The 16,071-nt window shown below is 39.6% G+C and overlaps 3 protein-coding genes across 3 annotated transcripts; all 3 read right to left on the bottom strand.

The window, feature by feature from the left end:
• Positions 1 to 1,250: 1,250 nt before the first annotated feature.
• Positions 1,251 to 3,577, bottom strand: cimap1b (ciliary microtubule associated protein 1B). The gene is made up of 7 exons (XM_069162708.1): positions 3,530 to 3,577; positions 2,411 to 2,525; positions 2,087 to 2,290; positions 1,913 to 2,014; positions 1,701 to 1,822; positions 1,475 to 1,615; positions 1,251 to 1,386 (listed from the first exon to the last, which is right to left on the bottom strand). The coding sequence occupies exons 1-7, from the start codon at positions 3,530 to 3,532 to the stop codon at positions 1,294 to 1,296; spliced, it is 780 nt and encodes a 259-aa protein (XP_069018809.1). The 5' UTR covers positions 3,533 to 3,577; the 3' UTR covers positions 1,251 to 1,293.
• A 729-nt stretch (positions 3,578 to 4,306) lies between these two features.
• LOC138205969 (protein tyrosine phosphatase domain-containing protein 1) lies at positions 4,307 to 8,359 on the bottom strand. The gene is made up of 12 exons (XM_069162368.1): positions 8,172 to 8,359; positions 8,001 to 8,081; positions 7,530 to 7,648; positions 7,178 to 7,315; positions 6,819 to 7,090; positions 6,439 to 6,732; positions 6,075 to 6,320; positions 5,869 to 5,985; positions 5,659 to 5,760; positions 5,468 to 5,548; positions 5,246 to 5,356; positions 4,307 to 5,154 (listed from the first exon to the last, which is right to left on the bottom strand). The coding sequence occupies exons 1-12, from the start codon at positions 8,357 to 8,359 to the stop codon at positions 5,062 to 5,064; spliced, it is 1,842 nt and encodes a 613-aa protein (XP_069018469.1). The 3' UTR covers positions 4,307 to 5,061.
• A 1,330-nt stretch (positions 8,360 to 9,689) lies between these two features.
• LOC138206160 (ADP-ribosylation factor 4-like) lies at positions 9,690 to 15,263 on the bottom strand. The gene is made up of 6 exons (XM_069162690.1): positions 15,049 to 15,263; positions 13,772 to 13,852; positions 13,540 to 13,649; positions 13,047 to 13,118; positions 11,184 to 11,309; positions 9,690 to 11,060 (listed from the first exon to the last, which is right to left on the bottom strand). Exons 1-6 carry the CDS (start codon positions 15,113 to 15,115, stop codon positions 10,974 to 10,976), a joined length of 543 nt encoding a protein of 180 aa, XP_069018791.1. The 5' UTR covers positions 15,116 to 15,263; the 3' UTR covers positions 9,690 to 10,973.
• Between the last annotated feature and the right edge of the window lie 808 nt (positions 15,264 to 16,071).

Here is a 16,071-nt window from a genome sequence, read left to right as displayed (position 1 = left end):
TTCTCGTTGTATCGGACTGTCCTGACAGGTGCCTGTCTAAAATGCTCGACGATTCTTCCCAGATGTTGATTTATTTTATTTTTGTTGACACTTCAAATGATTCAGTAAAAGCAACCATATAATTCAGGTAAATATTCTGCATCAATGGCACAAATCCCAGATTTACAATCCCCATGAGAAAGATTTGCTCTACTAGATGGAATTTAGTAGCCCAACTCAAAGCACATACAAATTAAGACTAGGATTTATTTACAGTAAAACTGTTTTCTAATTAGTTGCAATGTATCAGTGAGGCGTTTCAGAGCTGCTCTCTTAAAAACCTTCTGCATGGGACAGAAGGCCAAAATTATTGATTTAGAAAATATTCATAACAGTCTGCTTTGGGTGGTACCCATCTGTTCTCAGTGTTTGGGCAAGCAGCAGTCTTATTATGGTAGTTTCATGTGGTTGGGGTGCATTGACTGGGACCCTTGAATTGGTGAGTGCCCCAACATTCTTGATAAAGCAGTTTTACTGCTGCTACCGTGCAATAACCGATGTTATATTTGCCAGCTCCACAGGCTTTTCTGAACAAACATCTAATATGACTTCATCCCACTGTGCATGGGTATATGTGAGACCTAAATGTAATTAAACCTAAATTAATGTTATAAGTGACACCTGTGTAACTTATTCCAAATTACCTACTGATCAGGTTCATTTACACATTGACGAATTATTCATAATGATCAGTTTTTACAACTCACAAGAAATAGTCAAACTGAAAAATAGAGCTGTTCTGAAATGTAATGTTACGTGAATGTGAATGTCAGACGCAAGTTACTTATTCTTTTTTTTTAATTGTGTAATTTCCATCAATTTTTTTTTTTTGATTTTATTTGATTTTATTCACTTTATTAATCCCCGAGGGGAAATTTCTTCGCTACAGCAGGGGGGCTCTCAGGGGGGAGCTGCTGCAGCAGGCTGCCACTAGCGCGGCGCCAGGTAACCTGACCTGAGGTGCATGTTTTTGGATGATGGGAGGAAGCCGGAGAACCCGGAGAGAACCCACGCAAGCACAGGGAGAACATGCAAACTCCGCACAGAAAGGCCCAGGACCGGATTTGAACCCGGAACCTTTTTTTTTTTTTTTTTTTGCTGTGATGCGACAATGCTAACCACTGCACCACCATGCCGCCCTAAATGCTGACAAAGGGACAAGTACTAACACAATTAGACTAATAATAAGACCTCAGTAATCCAGAGCAACTTACTTTTATTCTTTACACAAAGAATAAGAGATCACACATCATGTTATTCATCTGCATTGACTATGAGCGGGCAGATGTATTGTGAATGACGCAGTCCAAAGGAGAAGCTTGGGGCTTTGGGTTTTGTGAAGGTTACCTAGGAAGAAAAACAAATGTTAATGATTGAACAAGGGATTAATGTTTGGAGCCTTTGTGATCTAATAATACATAATGAGGTTTCTTACCTGCTCCGGACGGTGTGCTCCAGGTCCTGGTTTCGCTGAGCTTTCACCAGGAGCAAAGTTACGTCCTGTCATGCTGTACTGGGGAGGTTTCTGTCTGTAAATACAGGGGTCTACAACTTTGTATTTAGCGGGACCAGGAGTCTAGAGGGGAAACAATAGTATAGACAATAAGAGTAAATCTAGATTTCTAAAACTTTGATCAGTTTTAATGACTATTTAGATGTACCTTCTTCAGGTCCTCATGGAAGCTTCCATTTTTGTTGCGGCCAATGAGGGAGTAGGTTGGAGCTGTAGTTGTGACCACAGTTCTGGGCCCCAGCACAGGCGGCAGCGTGTAGGTGGCTGGACCTGAGGTATGGCAGGAAAAGTTTATACTTTGTGCCATGAAACTATGTAATTCACAGCATTATTAAATTTGACAGCCAATACATATGTTACCTGGTGTCTGTATAATAGTGTTTTCTTTGCTGCGCCCAGACAGAGAATGAGCAGGAGCAGAGTGGAAGACTGACTTTCCTGAATTCTCTGGAGCGTAGTGGCCTAAAACACCAAAGAAAGTTTTAAAGTTATGCCTTTAAAAATCAGTTCTAATGTGTTTGGGATGTTGCTGACCTGGTCCAGGGCCCTGCCTCATCTTTGGCTCTGCTGGACGGCTGTGGAGTGAAAACGCAGGGGTGCCGTCTCGGCCCATTCTGGTGATGTGCGCTGGGATTTCATGACTTGGTCCAGGGGAGCAGCCAGTTTTGATATCCACATGACGTATCCCATGGCTGAACATTGGAGCTTTGTATTTAGTTGGGTCATGGTTAATACTACCTTTATTAAGAAACAAAGACAGACGATGTTACTTAATATAATAATAATAATGATTTGTATTATTACTATCATTATTATTATGGTGCTGGCGGTGGTGAAAATTTGCCATTTTAGCTTTACCTGTAAGTCCAGGCAGTGAATACTGGGGCCCCGGGCTACCATAGAGGGCAGCTATATTCCCTATTGGCCTGTGGGGCCTCCAGGTTCCAACCCATGGTTCGGTGCTTGGCTTTACCTTGACAGAAAGGGACAATTTGCCTTTAAATCATGGTGTAAAAACAGTATAATGACAGGGGACTTACACCTGGACTTACTCTTTAAGTTTAAGAAAAAAAAGCTCTCATTCTTAAGTAGGTTGGGTCATAGATATTTTGATACCAGGCACTCAAGCATTTATTAAATCTTTTTAGCACATATCACTCTCATTGTGGCTTTACTTTTCAAAATGGAAACTTAGTTGTCATTAGAAAGGCTAACAGGTCTGGCTGCTGCTTGAAATATTTTGGGCCCAACTTGGTAAAATGTAACCAGTTTATCTGCTGTCAATACCAGAAATGCTTTACGATGAACTATTTAAACAGGGTAAGACGAAAAGAGATAGAGTGCATTTTGTTGTAATTAGAAGTAATTGTGGGCTCTGTTAAAGCCTGAAGGTAGCACCTTTAAGATTTCACCTATTTAAGCAGTAGAGGTGCAACATTTAAACACTCTGCACCATTCTGAACAGCTCCTTAGTAATAGGAGTGTGATGTCAGAACATTACCAGCCAGTCAGTGCACTAGATTTTGAATAATAATAATGGTTAATATCAGATTGCCATGGTGTTAAAAATGAACAAACTTTGCAAACACCAATTTGGCCCCAAAAAAGAAACAAATTGTTAACTTAACACTGATAGAAATAGAGATTTAAAAAATGGTTTTGTACTTGCTGTGTAAGCAAGTGCTCACCATGTTAATGAGTAAAATGAAGTTAGTGAATCATAAACAGTTGTTGTTGCAACAATCTAACGAAAATATCTTTTTTGCAAGCTAATATGCTACAATAGAGGCCTGGTGGTCATTTGTGGGTAAAGTGAAACCTTTGCGACATAAAAATCAGGAAACGTGTATTAACACCCAGAGTAGCTTGTAACAAAACCACAACATGTCTACCAAATGCATACAAACTTAATCAATCGCTCACAGCTTCAAGTTTAGTTCAGTTACTAAATTAAAATGAATAGATAAATGATTTTACCATATTAAAACGCCAGTCCTGCTGTGAGCGTCTGTATCAGGATTTATCCCTGGAAACCAGCATGTGCACTGAACCCAAACAGGGATTGTTTAGTGCCTGTCAACTTCACTATGACAACGTTGCCATGGAGATGACCCTTTGACAGGAGTGCTTGAATAAAAAAAACACAGGACATGATGTTTGACTGTCCCTTGTGCCAAGGTAGTGAGCACTTCTAGGAAATTAACCCTGTTTTGAGTGGTTGACGATCGACAAGTGGGGGTTTTCCGGCTTGTGTGGGGTGTATCTCGGTCTGGTTTAGGTTGTAGAATTTTGGGACACTGGGCCCAGAACACATCGTCATTGCTTAATCTGTGTTGAGTATGAATTTGTGTGTGAACTGTGCAGGAATGTCCAAAATGTGGCACATAAAATACATTCGAGGTTGTAAATGTTTTATTAGGTTTTAAGGCTGTAACCAGCCACAGGGCCACACTCTGGACACACTGTTTGGATTGAAATTGCTAGGACTAAGGTACAGTAGTTTACTATTCAAAGCAAACATTAAACAAGATGTATTACAAAGATGTATTCCAGTAAATATTGTATAAATGTCATTTTTAAAATTCACCTTTATTTGAAGTTTAACAGCTGTTCCAGCACACTCTGCGGGATTGACCCATGACTTAGGCCGAGGGTCCCACCTTTTTTTAAGTAACTTATTATTTGTGGCTTCAATGATACCCAATATGAGAAGATTAGTGATAGAGGGAAAAAACATTTTAATCCACTGAAACTATAAACTTTTCATAAAGGGCAATACATGTTTCAAAATAATTTCAAATGAACTTCACCCAAAACCTTGTGTTTACAAGAAATCATCACTTACTCCTTTTTTTTGGGTGGGGGGGATTGGCACATTTTCACGCTGTTAATTGCCCTCTGTGAATGGTGGTAGTGTGTGAAAGTATGAGCAAAAACACCACAAACACAATATTTTAGAGCCAGAGAGAGCAGTTAGAATTGAACCAAATTGACTCGGCTTAGACTCCAACAGAAGAGAAGCTTTCGTTGCACCGTTGGCAATTTATTTATTATTACAAAAAAAATGGCAGACAGCTGATGTTGAATCCACATCTATTGTGTTATTTTGAAAAGGGGAAGATAAGTTACAATGAGAGGTGGAGGAAGGAATCCAGAAGCCAGATCTTGCCTGCGGCTCCAAAAAAAAACAGTCTAATAGACTTTTTTCCACAGCAGAAGTTTAATCTTGTCAAAGTATGAAAAGCACAGGTGTTACTAATAGCATTATCGCTTGCTCTGTTCTATTTAAGTGTCACTTTAAGCCATGACAGTGTGACAGAGTATCAACATGTACAGTATCAGGACCCTGTTGAAGCAGCTGTCATTCATTTTATTGTTTACGCCTGTGACATGTCAAAATGTCCTCTGTGAAAAAAAATTATTCTGTCTTGTGATATTGCCCACCCTTATGTTCCAGGATGAAATGCCAATTTAAAAAGTTATTTTTGTTATGATAAGAACTCCACTCTTCAAAGTGTAGCATTGGTGGTGCAGGCCCTCCTGGAACAGACCTTCAGGACTTTCATCAAAGGGGCGAGGCTTCCCATTTCCTCCTGAGGGCGCTGTTGGGTTAAAAAAAAAAATGGACAATTATACAACTCAATGTAAAACTTTAGTATTTAATATAGCACACAACTTTTACTCTTGTCTTACCCTTGTAATTGCCCGCATCAGCCGCTGGAACACTGCATCCTCTCTGTGTGGACACAGGCCGGTCACTGTACTCACACAGCTCAGCAGACAATAGATGGTGTGTTTCTGTGCCTATAATGATATAATATGGCAAATAGCATTGTATACCTTTGCTGAAGAGATTCATAGTACAAAGGTTTACTTGGAATAGTCATTAGAAAAAGATGATGCCGGTTTCCTTACCTGCTTGAGGACACTGAGAGGCTTTTTGTTGCTTGCTCCTGTACTCAACTTCTCTATATCCTCAGCACTCAGAACAGGCTCCTGGATGAGGTTGGTAAAAACAGATGGAAATTAGAGAGAAGTGTATCATACCTCAGTCCTGGGGCATTTGAGATTACTGAAATCATGGCCTCTTGTTTGGTGCCACTGACCCTCAGCTTCTCCAGCCATGTCCACAGGAGACAACAGAGAACATGAGGATCTGACTCGGTGACCAGCAGAGCCCAGCCACAGTCACTGCTGTTTAGTTCCTCCTGAATAAAGGTGAGTTGAAGTGTTCAGTGGCTTTAAAATAAGAGGGATGTACTGTGATGTAAAACCAAGTTTATCTTTTTTTTTTTCATTTCTTTTTTTTTTTTTACCTGGAGCAGGGCCGACCTTTGCAGAATGGTTTCTCCCAGAGGCCTTTGCTCTGCCATTGCCTTGGCAACAGGACGGGCCATCGAGGTAGGACCTGGATTTGTTGGATTTCTGTGTAACTTTATGCAACAGAGGTCAGAATATTTTAGTTAAAGCATTCACAGCAAAAAAAAATTGTAATTATAAGAACACAATAAGAAAAGGTTACCTCAATATTGGAGCAGTATTTGGTAAGTGCCTTTTTAGCCGTGCACTTTGCTCTCATAACACAGCTGCTGCTTGTTCTCATGCTAGACACTCGGACATTGAGTGCCTGAGATTCCTTTATGTTAGCCTGGTGGCTTGGTGAAAGATCCAGACTGACTCGTCTCAGATCAACTCGTATTAGATCCTGAACATACCAGTGTTTCTCATTTCCAAGTGCTGTGGTGCAGAATGGACTCAGCTCCAGGTCCTTCAATACATAATGTAACATTGTGAGAAAAGCCTCTATAACAAGCCTAATTCTACAGTAGATATTCAGAAACTTTATGTAATTCTGGATCCATAATGTGAGATTTCACCTCATTTACTGTGATTTTGCAGAGGTCAGAGTCACTGTAGCTGCGTTTGTCCAACAACACCTCTCTCTTCCTCTCCGAGAACGCCAGCGGCTCGTCCCAGGAGGACACCGACCCCGAGCCCACCCACGAGCCCTTACGACCTTCCCTCAGCAAGGGCAAGTACTGTTTAGCCACCAGGGTCTCCCTCACAGTCCTGCTCAGATCCCTACGTGCTGACCTCTTCTCCAGCTCAGCGTGGACCTCCGGAGGAGATGAGAGACCTAGGGCTAAGCAGGAGAGACGCGCACACAGGAGGTACACCACCTAATCACAAGAGCAAGAGGGGGTCAGAGAGGAAGATCTTCAGAGAGGTATGATCGTGTATGATCGTGTAATGACAAAGTCCTCACCTTTGGTGTTTGTCTGAGATCGCGGGCCTCCTGGCCGTGCAGCAGCAGCGCTTGTCGGTTTAGGTAGTGCTGCAGGGTGAAAGGGGCTCCGTGCCGCAGGCGGAGGTCTGGGTACTGAACCAGCTGTGTGCCAAGCAGGCGGGCAAAGTCAAACACCTGGCTGATCTGTGACCGGGTTTGGATAGAACGAGGCCGTTTAATCCGCACGTAGTGGACGGCCTCGCTCGGGCTGATGCGCAGAGTGTAGATCAAGTAACAGGCTATTAGGACTCCTGTTGAGACGCAGGTAAACACACTGAGTATACTTAAGAGCACTATAGTGTGTGTCGATACAGGATGTACTGTATGTTTGATCGTACCTGTCCTGCCCAGGCCTGCATGGCAGTGCACAGCTACTCTTCCTTCTCTCACTGCGAAGGCCAGAACCTTCACCCCATCAATTATACCGACAAGAGACGACACACCGAAATCTGGCATCCCGAAGTTGTAAAAGTAAACTGCAAATAAATGTACATACATATGAATAAACTGATGCCTTACGCCTAATGTCCAGTCATGTAAATTATCTCAGTTTACAGGTTGTTTGTGAGAAATACAGCTGATATTTAATTTCTACCATATTGGCACAAATCACAACTGTCTTATATTTACACATTAGTGCAGGTTTAAGTTTAGTTTTGAAACGAAACGTATTTTGTGTCAGGATCTTACTGTCGTTGTCCATGAAGATCTGTGGGGAGTATGTGAAACCACTTTCGGGGTCTAGAGGAGGTCCACAGTGAGCATGCTCTCCTGGGAGCTGCATGTTGATGATCGATCTGATATTTAACCTGAGAAAAAAATAAAAAATCTGAAGACAACAGTTCACTCCTTGTGTTTGTCTCAAAAGTAAACTGCTTGTTACTCATTTAAGAAGTACGTAACGTCCACAATTTAAAGAATTCAAATAATACTCGTGTCATTAAAAAGACGTGACACGAGATGTCTTGTCCTCATTTTACTAGATTAAAATCACAGATTTGACGGATTTCAGATCTAGATTTGTCCCTCTTTGTTTGAAACTAATTATATCTGCAGGTGGTTTAATCAATAAGGGGTTCTTATTTTGTCAAACCTTTTAAGAAGGCTCATAACTCTTACAACCAAACAAGTACCAGGACAATAATAAGGACCAGTGATTACCTTTGAAATTGATCTATGATGTTGTACTTCTCAATTAGATGTTTGGATGGTCGTGCCATGGCAATTATATCATCCGTCACCCTGGGATAGGAAAAAGTTTATAATCATTAACTACCTCTTGTTGTTTTTGCTACAACAACATCAATGAGCATGCATTAAAAATTGTCTCACCAGGAGGAGAAAAGGCCTCGGATGACTTGTTGGTTTAATTTCCAGCACTCTGGTCCCTCATAGCGACAGTCTATTCCTCCACAGGCCAGCAGACAGAGGAGCTTGGGTGGGATAGCTTTTACCAGGTTCTCCCGGGTCTGGGAATAGGCGGGCCGTGGCACCGCTATGTGCGAGTCTAAAGTCGGCATCTTTCTGCACCAGTGGAAACCCCCAAGATCAGCCTTTGTTGTCACACTGTAGATGTTAAGTTTTAGGCTGAAACTGAGCCAACTGGCAAACCTCATGTCACCTTCTTACCACTTCCTGCCTTTGATAAATATAGCGTAACTCTTAAACTGACAGCTTGTTTTTTTAGCTGTTTGCTCACTTTTTGCAGTAATTCTGCATACTATGGAAAGTTTCAGTATTTAAGTTCAGTTTTTATTCTAAATGTGCTGTGAAAAAAGATCAAATAAGTCATAGGGCTTCCAAAAATATCAAAAACAGTGTTCAGAAAACAACCAACGCATAACATTTAATATGATAAATTGTAATCAAATTTCAAACTTACCCTTTTGATTATGTTGAACAGTGAATCTGATAATCCCATTTAATGTATTGTCAGACAATAAGACAGCTGAAATGTGAAGAAAAAGGCAGTTCGACAAAGCACAATGCACATGTGCTCCTCTAGCTTGATCCACCCCGAATACACAGTGATGACCCAGCTCCACTAAGCCTGATTAGCTGTCATAAATACATTGGAAGACACTCTCACACATTGTAGCAAGCCAATTATATAATGCTTATACCTTCTCTGAGAAACACTGTGGATGTCCTAATTACCAGGCACCAGCTCCAGCTCCAAACATGATTTTAGTTTGTGATGCGGGAAACTGAATTGTTAATCTCAATACTCTTTTAACATGCACCAACAGGGTTTATGTTTTACTCTGAACGAACAATATTCAGTTTTTGGTGTATTCTGTTCTCATATTAAAACAACAACAGTACCGTCTCTGCTTTCATCATTTAATAGCTACCTTAACAGATTTAAACGTGAATCAGTGAAATAATGGAGTTTAAAAAACATTGGTTAAAAACATTCACAAAATCTATCAATTTTACTGCACTAGGATTTTCATGTAGGACCAGGCGTGAGCGAAAACGTCCACATGTCATAAGCTTATTGGCAGCTGAACTGTTTTGAATCACCTCACGTCTGCAGGAGGAGCTCTGGACATAGTGTCTCCCACTACAGTTCAGCAATACCAACAGCAGAGTAATGATGAGGTGATTACATCTGTCTCTGTTCCTCTTGTCTCCTCTTACAAAGTTATTACCATATGTAGGATAGTAATCTTAATCATCTGTTGGTACCAAAACATTCCACTTCCTCTTTTCTGCCAAAGTTCCTGATAGAAGATGACAGTTTTAATGAATGATGCAACAAAATCTGAAAATCAAGAAAGCATGACCTTTTGTGAATACATTCACAAATATAGCGGACTGTCCTCAATAATGAACAGAGACAAAACATCCTTTTTGTGACGCTGGCTTTATTCAGAGCTTTTTCTGTAAAATATTGTTAGAGAATGTTTTTAGGAGTGTCAGCTCCAGCATCTGAAAGCACAAGTTGGAATGTACACTCAAATAAATTGATGGGATCGTATGTGTTTCAAGAGGGGTAGAATAATTAAGAATATAATACAGTATCTGCCAGTCAACACAAAAAAACAAAACACAAACAACAAAAAACATGCCAATTTACTGTTTTGCAATGACTCTGTCTGTGTCGACACTGAAAAGACGCTTCCTTCCTCCTTTTAGGCTAAACACATTTTCTGTTAAGAGTGGACAGAAGAATTGAAAGGTCTATTTGAGCCTTTTTTTTTTTTTTTTTAAATGAGAAAGTAAGTGAGGCCAAATTCACAAATGTTGATAGTAGTTGATAGTGAAGTCATTTTTGCAAGGAAGCAATCTATACTCGCACTTGTGTGGCTGTGCAGTGCCACAGCATTCACTGCAGCACAAAACAAAAGAGTCTCATTGTTTTAATTTTCTCTCGCAAAAGCATTAATGCAGAAAATCATCTTAGGAGGGAGCATGACCTAAGAATGTGAGAAGGAAAGAATTACTCAGATTTGTGCAAAAAGGGGCCAGAAGGCACATTGTTCCTTTTTGGATCCATTTGATTCCACACTACTAACAAAATTCACAGCAATCCTCCTCCACCTCATTGTACAAGCTGCAGGCCTTTACAGAAATGAGTTGGCATGAGCTTGAGGACATAACAGTGAAGAAAGAGCAAGGGGTCAGGTCTGTCAAATATCCACAAGGCGCCATGGAGATTAACAGCTCGTGGCAGCCTACAAATTGTCCTTCACCAAAGCTATGGGTTTATATTTTCATACTCCCCAACCTAGGCTCGAGAAAAGATATAAGGAAGTCCATAGTTGCAAATGTTGCCTAGGCAGGAGCCAAGGTGTCAAGCGGAAAAACAACCCATTAATCTGTTCATTGTTTCCTTGAAACTTCCCTAGTAGGTATTTTACTCATAATGAAACTGATCGTGTAACTACAACATGTTGCCATGCGAGAGGAAAATAGAAAGAATGTCAAGAGATAATAAAGCAATAGTATTGATAATACAAGAGGAAATATGAGATATTAAAGTTTCCCACTGTTGATTATATTGTCCACCAGCCTTGTCCTTGTTGTGAACATTGGTGCTGGAAGACCAAATGTTTCTGGATTGAATGTCTGTGCCTTCTTTCCTGTCCTTTGGTGTTCAGTGTCTCCCTTCTGTCCAACCATCCTTCATTAGTTCTTGGACAACTCATTGGATAGCCAGTCGAGCCCTTCATACAGCCCAGTGCCCTGGGTGGCGCAGGTCGACTCAATGTGCCACTGTGGGGTCGGAGATAATGAGGCATAGAGGTCAGGAGAACATGAAGGCAGCGCTTCACTGGCTCGTAGTTTTAACAATCTTACTGCAGGTATAGAAAACATGTTCCTACTCAAATTACTTACATTTTTGTTGCGGAGGGCTTGCAGGCCAAGTTTGTCGGTCAGTTCGCTGACTGATAAGGCATTAGGAAGGTCCTGTTTGTTAGCAAATACCAGCAAAACAGCATCTTTCAACTCATCTTCCAGCAACTAGAGGGGCAGAAAACAGATTTGAGATTTCATGTCAGAGCAAGATATTCATCCTGAGTCTTTACTGGGGCTTCCAAAATCAAATGATTATATGTATAGTAGACATTTTACAAACACATCTGGGAAATAACAAATCTACTATAAAGATGCACATAAATGCCTTATTCATCTTTCCTTTGTCCTCCCTCATCTTGACACATCTTAACTGTCTTCTGTCAAAAAAAAGGCAAAAATGCCTGACAAATATACTAAATATAGAAATAAAAGCCAGCTGTGAATTTTTAACACCTGGTGGTTCAAGAAGCAAAGCAGCAAAATACACGAGTTCACAAAACAGAACTTTAAAAAAAAGATTCAACTCTGATGTTCATCCCAGCTGTTCCACAGTAAGTCAAGGTTAAAAAACAACAACACATAAAACAATGGCAAGACAAAATAATATTAGAAATGGATATTGGCAAACACATGCAGAACAATACTGTGCACTGTCACACAAACCTAAGCCCTAATAAAAGAGGGATTTCACTGAGTTTACTTTTTTTCTTTACACTGACTCGCGTAAGGAAATTCTGTTAATTTAGACAGTGTTTCCTGAGACAAAGAAAAATAGATGAACACTTTGGAATTATTTGTTTTTCTGTATTAATTGTTACCTCATCTCCGTTGACATCATAGCTGTAGACAAACACAATGTGCTCTAGCTAATAACAAAGAAACTATTATATTCTTGTGTCTTTATTGAAGACGTCCATTAAATATTTTTTTTCTCCTTGTTGATAGCGACCTGTTCAGACTTCCCCCAGCTGTTGTTTTTATATGTTTTTAAACCATATGTAGGTCCCCATGTTCTTTCCAAACAATTCAACCTCGAGTTTCATCATTACACAAAATACTTTACTCATGCCTCTGCTGCACAGAGATGTTTTTCTAGAGAGCTGCAGCTTCCTCCTTTTTTGACATCATTGAGCATTTTGCGGTGTGATTTTGAAAATAGCTGATTGCCAACTTCTTTTGGGAGTAGCCACTAAAACATCCGAATTGATAAACAATCTGTTTAACCGTGGACTACTTAAAATACAAACTCTTTAAGCACAGCAATGTTATTTAAAATAAATCAATGTGTTCATAATTGCAACTTAAATGCAGATCTGACCATATTTTAAGATAATTTGAAGCACTGAAGCAGCACAAGGTAATTATAACATGAGGATTAGGGGGATTGGGTGCTCGTATTGTTGGATGGCTCAGAAGAAGTCAACACTGTCACTGAACACTTTCAACATTTGTGGTTGAACCATGTAATCACAATACAAACAGGCCCTGCTCAAAAGATCACCAAGTCTTTCTGAATATTCCTTGAGCCATAAAAAAAAAAAAAAAAAAAAAAGATTAAAGTTTGATTTTAACAACATATGGATCCCTGCAGTGAGAAGGATCGCCATCCAACATTGAGCTCGCACTACTTTCCACAAAAACATCGCACACAGAAAGTCAAGGGGAGGAAAATCTGAGGCGAACTCTTGTAACGATTAGGTTTCTGAAGACATAAGCCCATGAACCACATCTGAGGGGCCAGGAGGAAGGAACAACAATATTTTTTGTTCTGATATATCCACATCACACGGTGATGCAATTCTAAATCAGATGATCACATTATAAAACTCTGCGATTCAAGACTACACAGTGCACCCTAATAATGGATTGCTGTCTCTACAGCTAAATGTATAAAATACGTACCATCTTTGAGAGCTCCTCTGCTGACTCAGCCACTCTTTCTCTGTCATTACTGTCCACTACAAAGATGAGGCCCTAAATTTAAAAAAAAAAAAAAAGTTTAAGGGTTAGATTAGAATATATGTCAGCAATTAATGAATAAGAAAAACTGTATGCTGAATACTGATGTGTGGATTACAAAATGTTTAGAAAATTCCAATTGTTGTGTATAATCTAAGATCGAACAACTCAAAACACTGGTTTAGAGAAATAAAAAATATAATTCTAAATGTAGAAGTTGTGCAATGAAAGTGTGTGTATCTTAAAAAATACTCTGCTTGGTAGAACGGTTTCTGTTCAATACTTTGATGAATGACCCATCTGGTTCATCAAAATATTATACTGACACAGCTTTACTGAGGAGAGATATACGAGAGCTGCAGACACTACTACCAGGTTTATCTTTGCACTGGGAAGCCACAGCTGTCCCACAGCACTGAGACAGTCACATCCATACCTGTGTGTTCTGAAAGTAATGTCTCCAGAGGGGTCTGATCTTGTCCTGGCCGCCAACGTCCCAAACCGTGAAACTGATATTTTTATATTCTACTGTCTCCACGTTGAAACCTTTACAGAGATTAAAAAAAAAGAAAAAAAAAAAAAAGGGGACAGCTCTTAATGATTTGCTGCACAAAATGAAAGCATCAAAGAACTGAATATACAGCTAATAAATAAATGTTATCTCTTACCAATGGTGGGGATAGTGGTTACAATTTCACCGAGCTTCAGTTTGTACAAGATAGTTGTTTTTCCTGCGGCGTCCAACCCAACTACAGGGAAACGAAGAGAGGTTAGAATCAAGTAGAATACAAGCTGTAAATTGCGTAACAACAGTTTTCTTATAGGTCATCACATAACAAAGAATGTGCGACTGAGTACATGAGACTGTATGAAGCAAATCATCTGAACTGAAATATTTTCACCAATAAACAGAAAAAAAAAAAAAAAAACCTACAGCTACTAAAGCTGATCCTGATATTAACATCTATCCATAAAATTATCTTCCACGTGTCAACAAACAGGCCTGAAAAAACAAAGCAAGGCAACGACACTCGCCAAAGTTACTGGCTGACGTCATGAGGAGTTAATCACCAAAGAGCAAGTTAATAAGCGAAGTAGAAAACACCAAACTCTTTTCCAAATGATCTTTTAACAATTTATATATGTATATAAGCTGGTTATATTAGGGGGTGAGCGATATGGACGAAATTAAATATCAAAATACTTTTGACAAAATATGGCGATATCAATACTGCAACGATATTGTGGGGATGACTTCTGGTGCTTTCACAAAAACACAGAGATTTATAATAGGCTAAATAATCATCCGTAAATGTGGATGTAAAGACTCGGTGGGGAAAGGCAAATCACATTGAAGTGAGAAGGACTGACAAGAAAGTGACATCACTTTACTGTAATGCTGCCTTTAAAACCAGGAGAAGACACCACTATATCACATTATTACGACATCCAAAATCTAAAACGATTTCTAGTCTCATAATACGATATGATGAAATATCCATGTATCTCGCAGCCCAAAGCCACATAGGCCTTAGTTGCGACTAAATTAGTGCAGGAAGTATTTTTTTTTTTTTTGTTAAACAGGACACCTGCTCATGCCAGGCAAAGCTTGTTTCCATAAAAGCTATGTAATATAAAGATAATTTATTTAAATCCTTTGATAAAGATGCCATTGTCAAACTTCCTTTTTTTTTTTTTTTTTTTTTTTAATAAAGCTTAAAATGAACTAAAGCTACAATTCAATCAAATTGCTCCAGTTCTTTGGTGTATTTCTTAGCTCATTAAACAGTTTTAGATTTTTTTTTTTTTTTTTTTTTGAAGTTTGATACATAAAGCTCAAAAAGGAACTGGCCAAACTAACGAAAGTGTAGTTTCAGCTGAAGATTAAAAAAAAAAAACCGAGTCTCTGGCTAACATTAGCCAAACACCGCCTCCAATCACTCACCCATCAAAATCCTCATCTGCTTTTTTCCGAAAAGTCGGCCGAAGATGGACGAGATGGTGAGCCCCATATCTGTCCGAGGATGTTTGAATCTTTGTGGAAATACGAGAAATATTAAACACGGCGGGAGCGCAGTGTGGTAGTTTTACAGCGACCCAATGATTTCCACACAGCAGTACAGCCGACTGCCACGTCCGGGCCAACGTGGAACACACGGCGTCATCAGTTTGAAGAAACTTTATCAACACCACCTCGTCATAAACAAAACAGGGACTTTTAGATGTATTTTATTGTTCGTATTTAGCAACACGGTACACTACGGGCCATTATTTTTTTTTTGTGTGTGTGGCTATAATCGAAAGATAGTATTGTAGTAACGTAGAAGAAAATGCATTAGTTATTATCGTTATTTTTGTTTTTCAAAAGACTTGTTTTCGTCACGTTAAAAAATAAAATGCTAGTCCGATTTCTACCACTAGATGTCGCTGTAACACTGACATTCATTAGTATGAGTACGCGCTGAATCTCTTTATATACTGTCTGCGATTGAACAATACACTGTGAACACTGTGTTGAACCCAGTAACCTGGGTTACAGGGTTGAATACAGTAATCCAGGGGGGAATGTGGACTCCACACTCACAGACTGTGTGTGTGTGTGTGTGTGTGTGTGTGTGTGTGTGTGTGTGTGTGTGTGTGTGTGTGTGTGTGTGTGTGTGTGTGTGTGGCTGTCAGCAGGAAGCAGAGCCAGTAAAACATTCATTATTTTGTTCATTTGGAATAACCAGACGACGGTAAAACCCCAAACAGTACAGAGGAAAATCTTGGAAAATTGGATGTCAGATATGGAATATTTAAATTCATACCTGGGGTTTCCCATTTCAAAGTAGGCTATTGCTTTATAAGTAACTGGTGTACAGCACACACACAAGAACATCCTCAAAGCAGGTGGAGTCAAAACAGTATTGCGTGACAAGGTGCAGACTTTTATAAAGGTGTGGGTTGGTAAAAAAAACCACATTTTCAC

Source organism: Embiotoca jacksoni, unplaced genomic scaffold (genome assembly GCF_022577435.1).
Source record: "Embiotoca jacksoni isolate LCO1_2020_lvr unplaced genomic scaffold, fEmbJac1.0.p SCAF_3, whole genome shotgun sequence".
NCBI classification, from domain to species: Eukaryota; Metazoa; Chordata; class Actinopteri; family Embiotocidae; genus Embiotoca; species Embiotoca jacksoni.
Note: the sequence above shows the minus strand (reverse complement) of the source record. Positions and strands in the feature narration are given on the sequence as shown.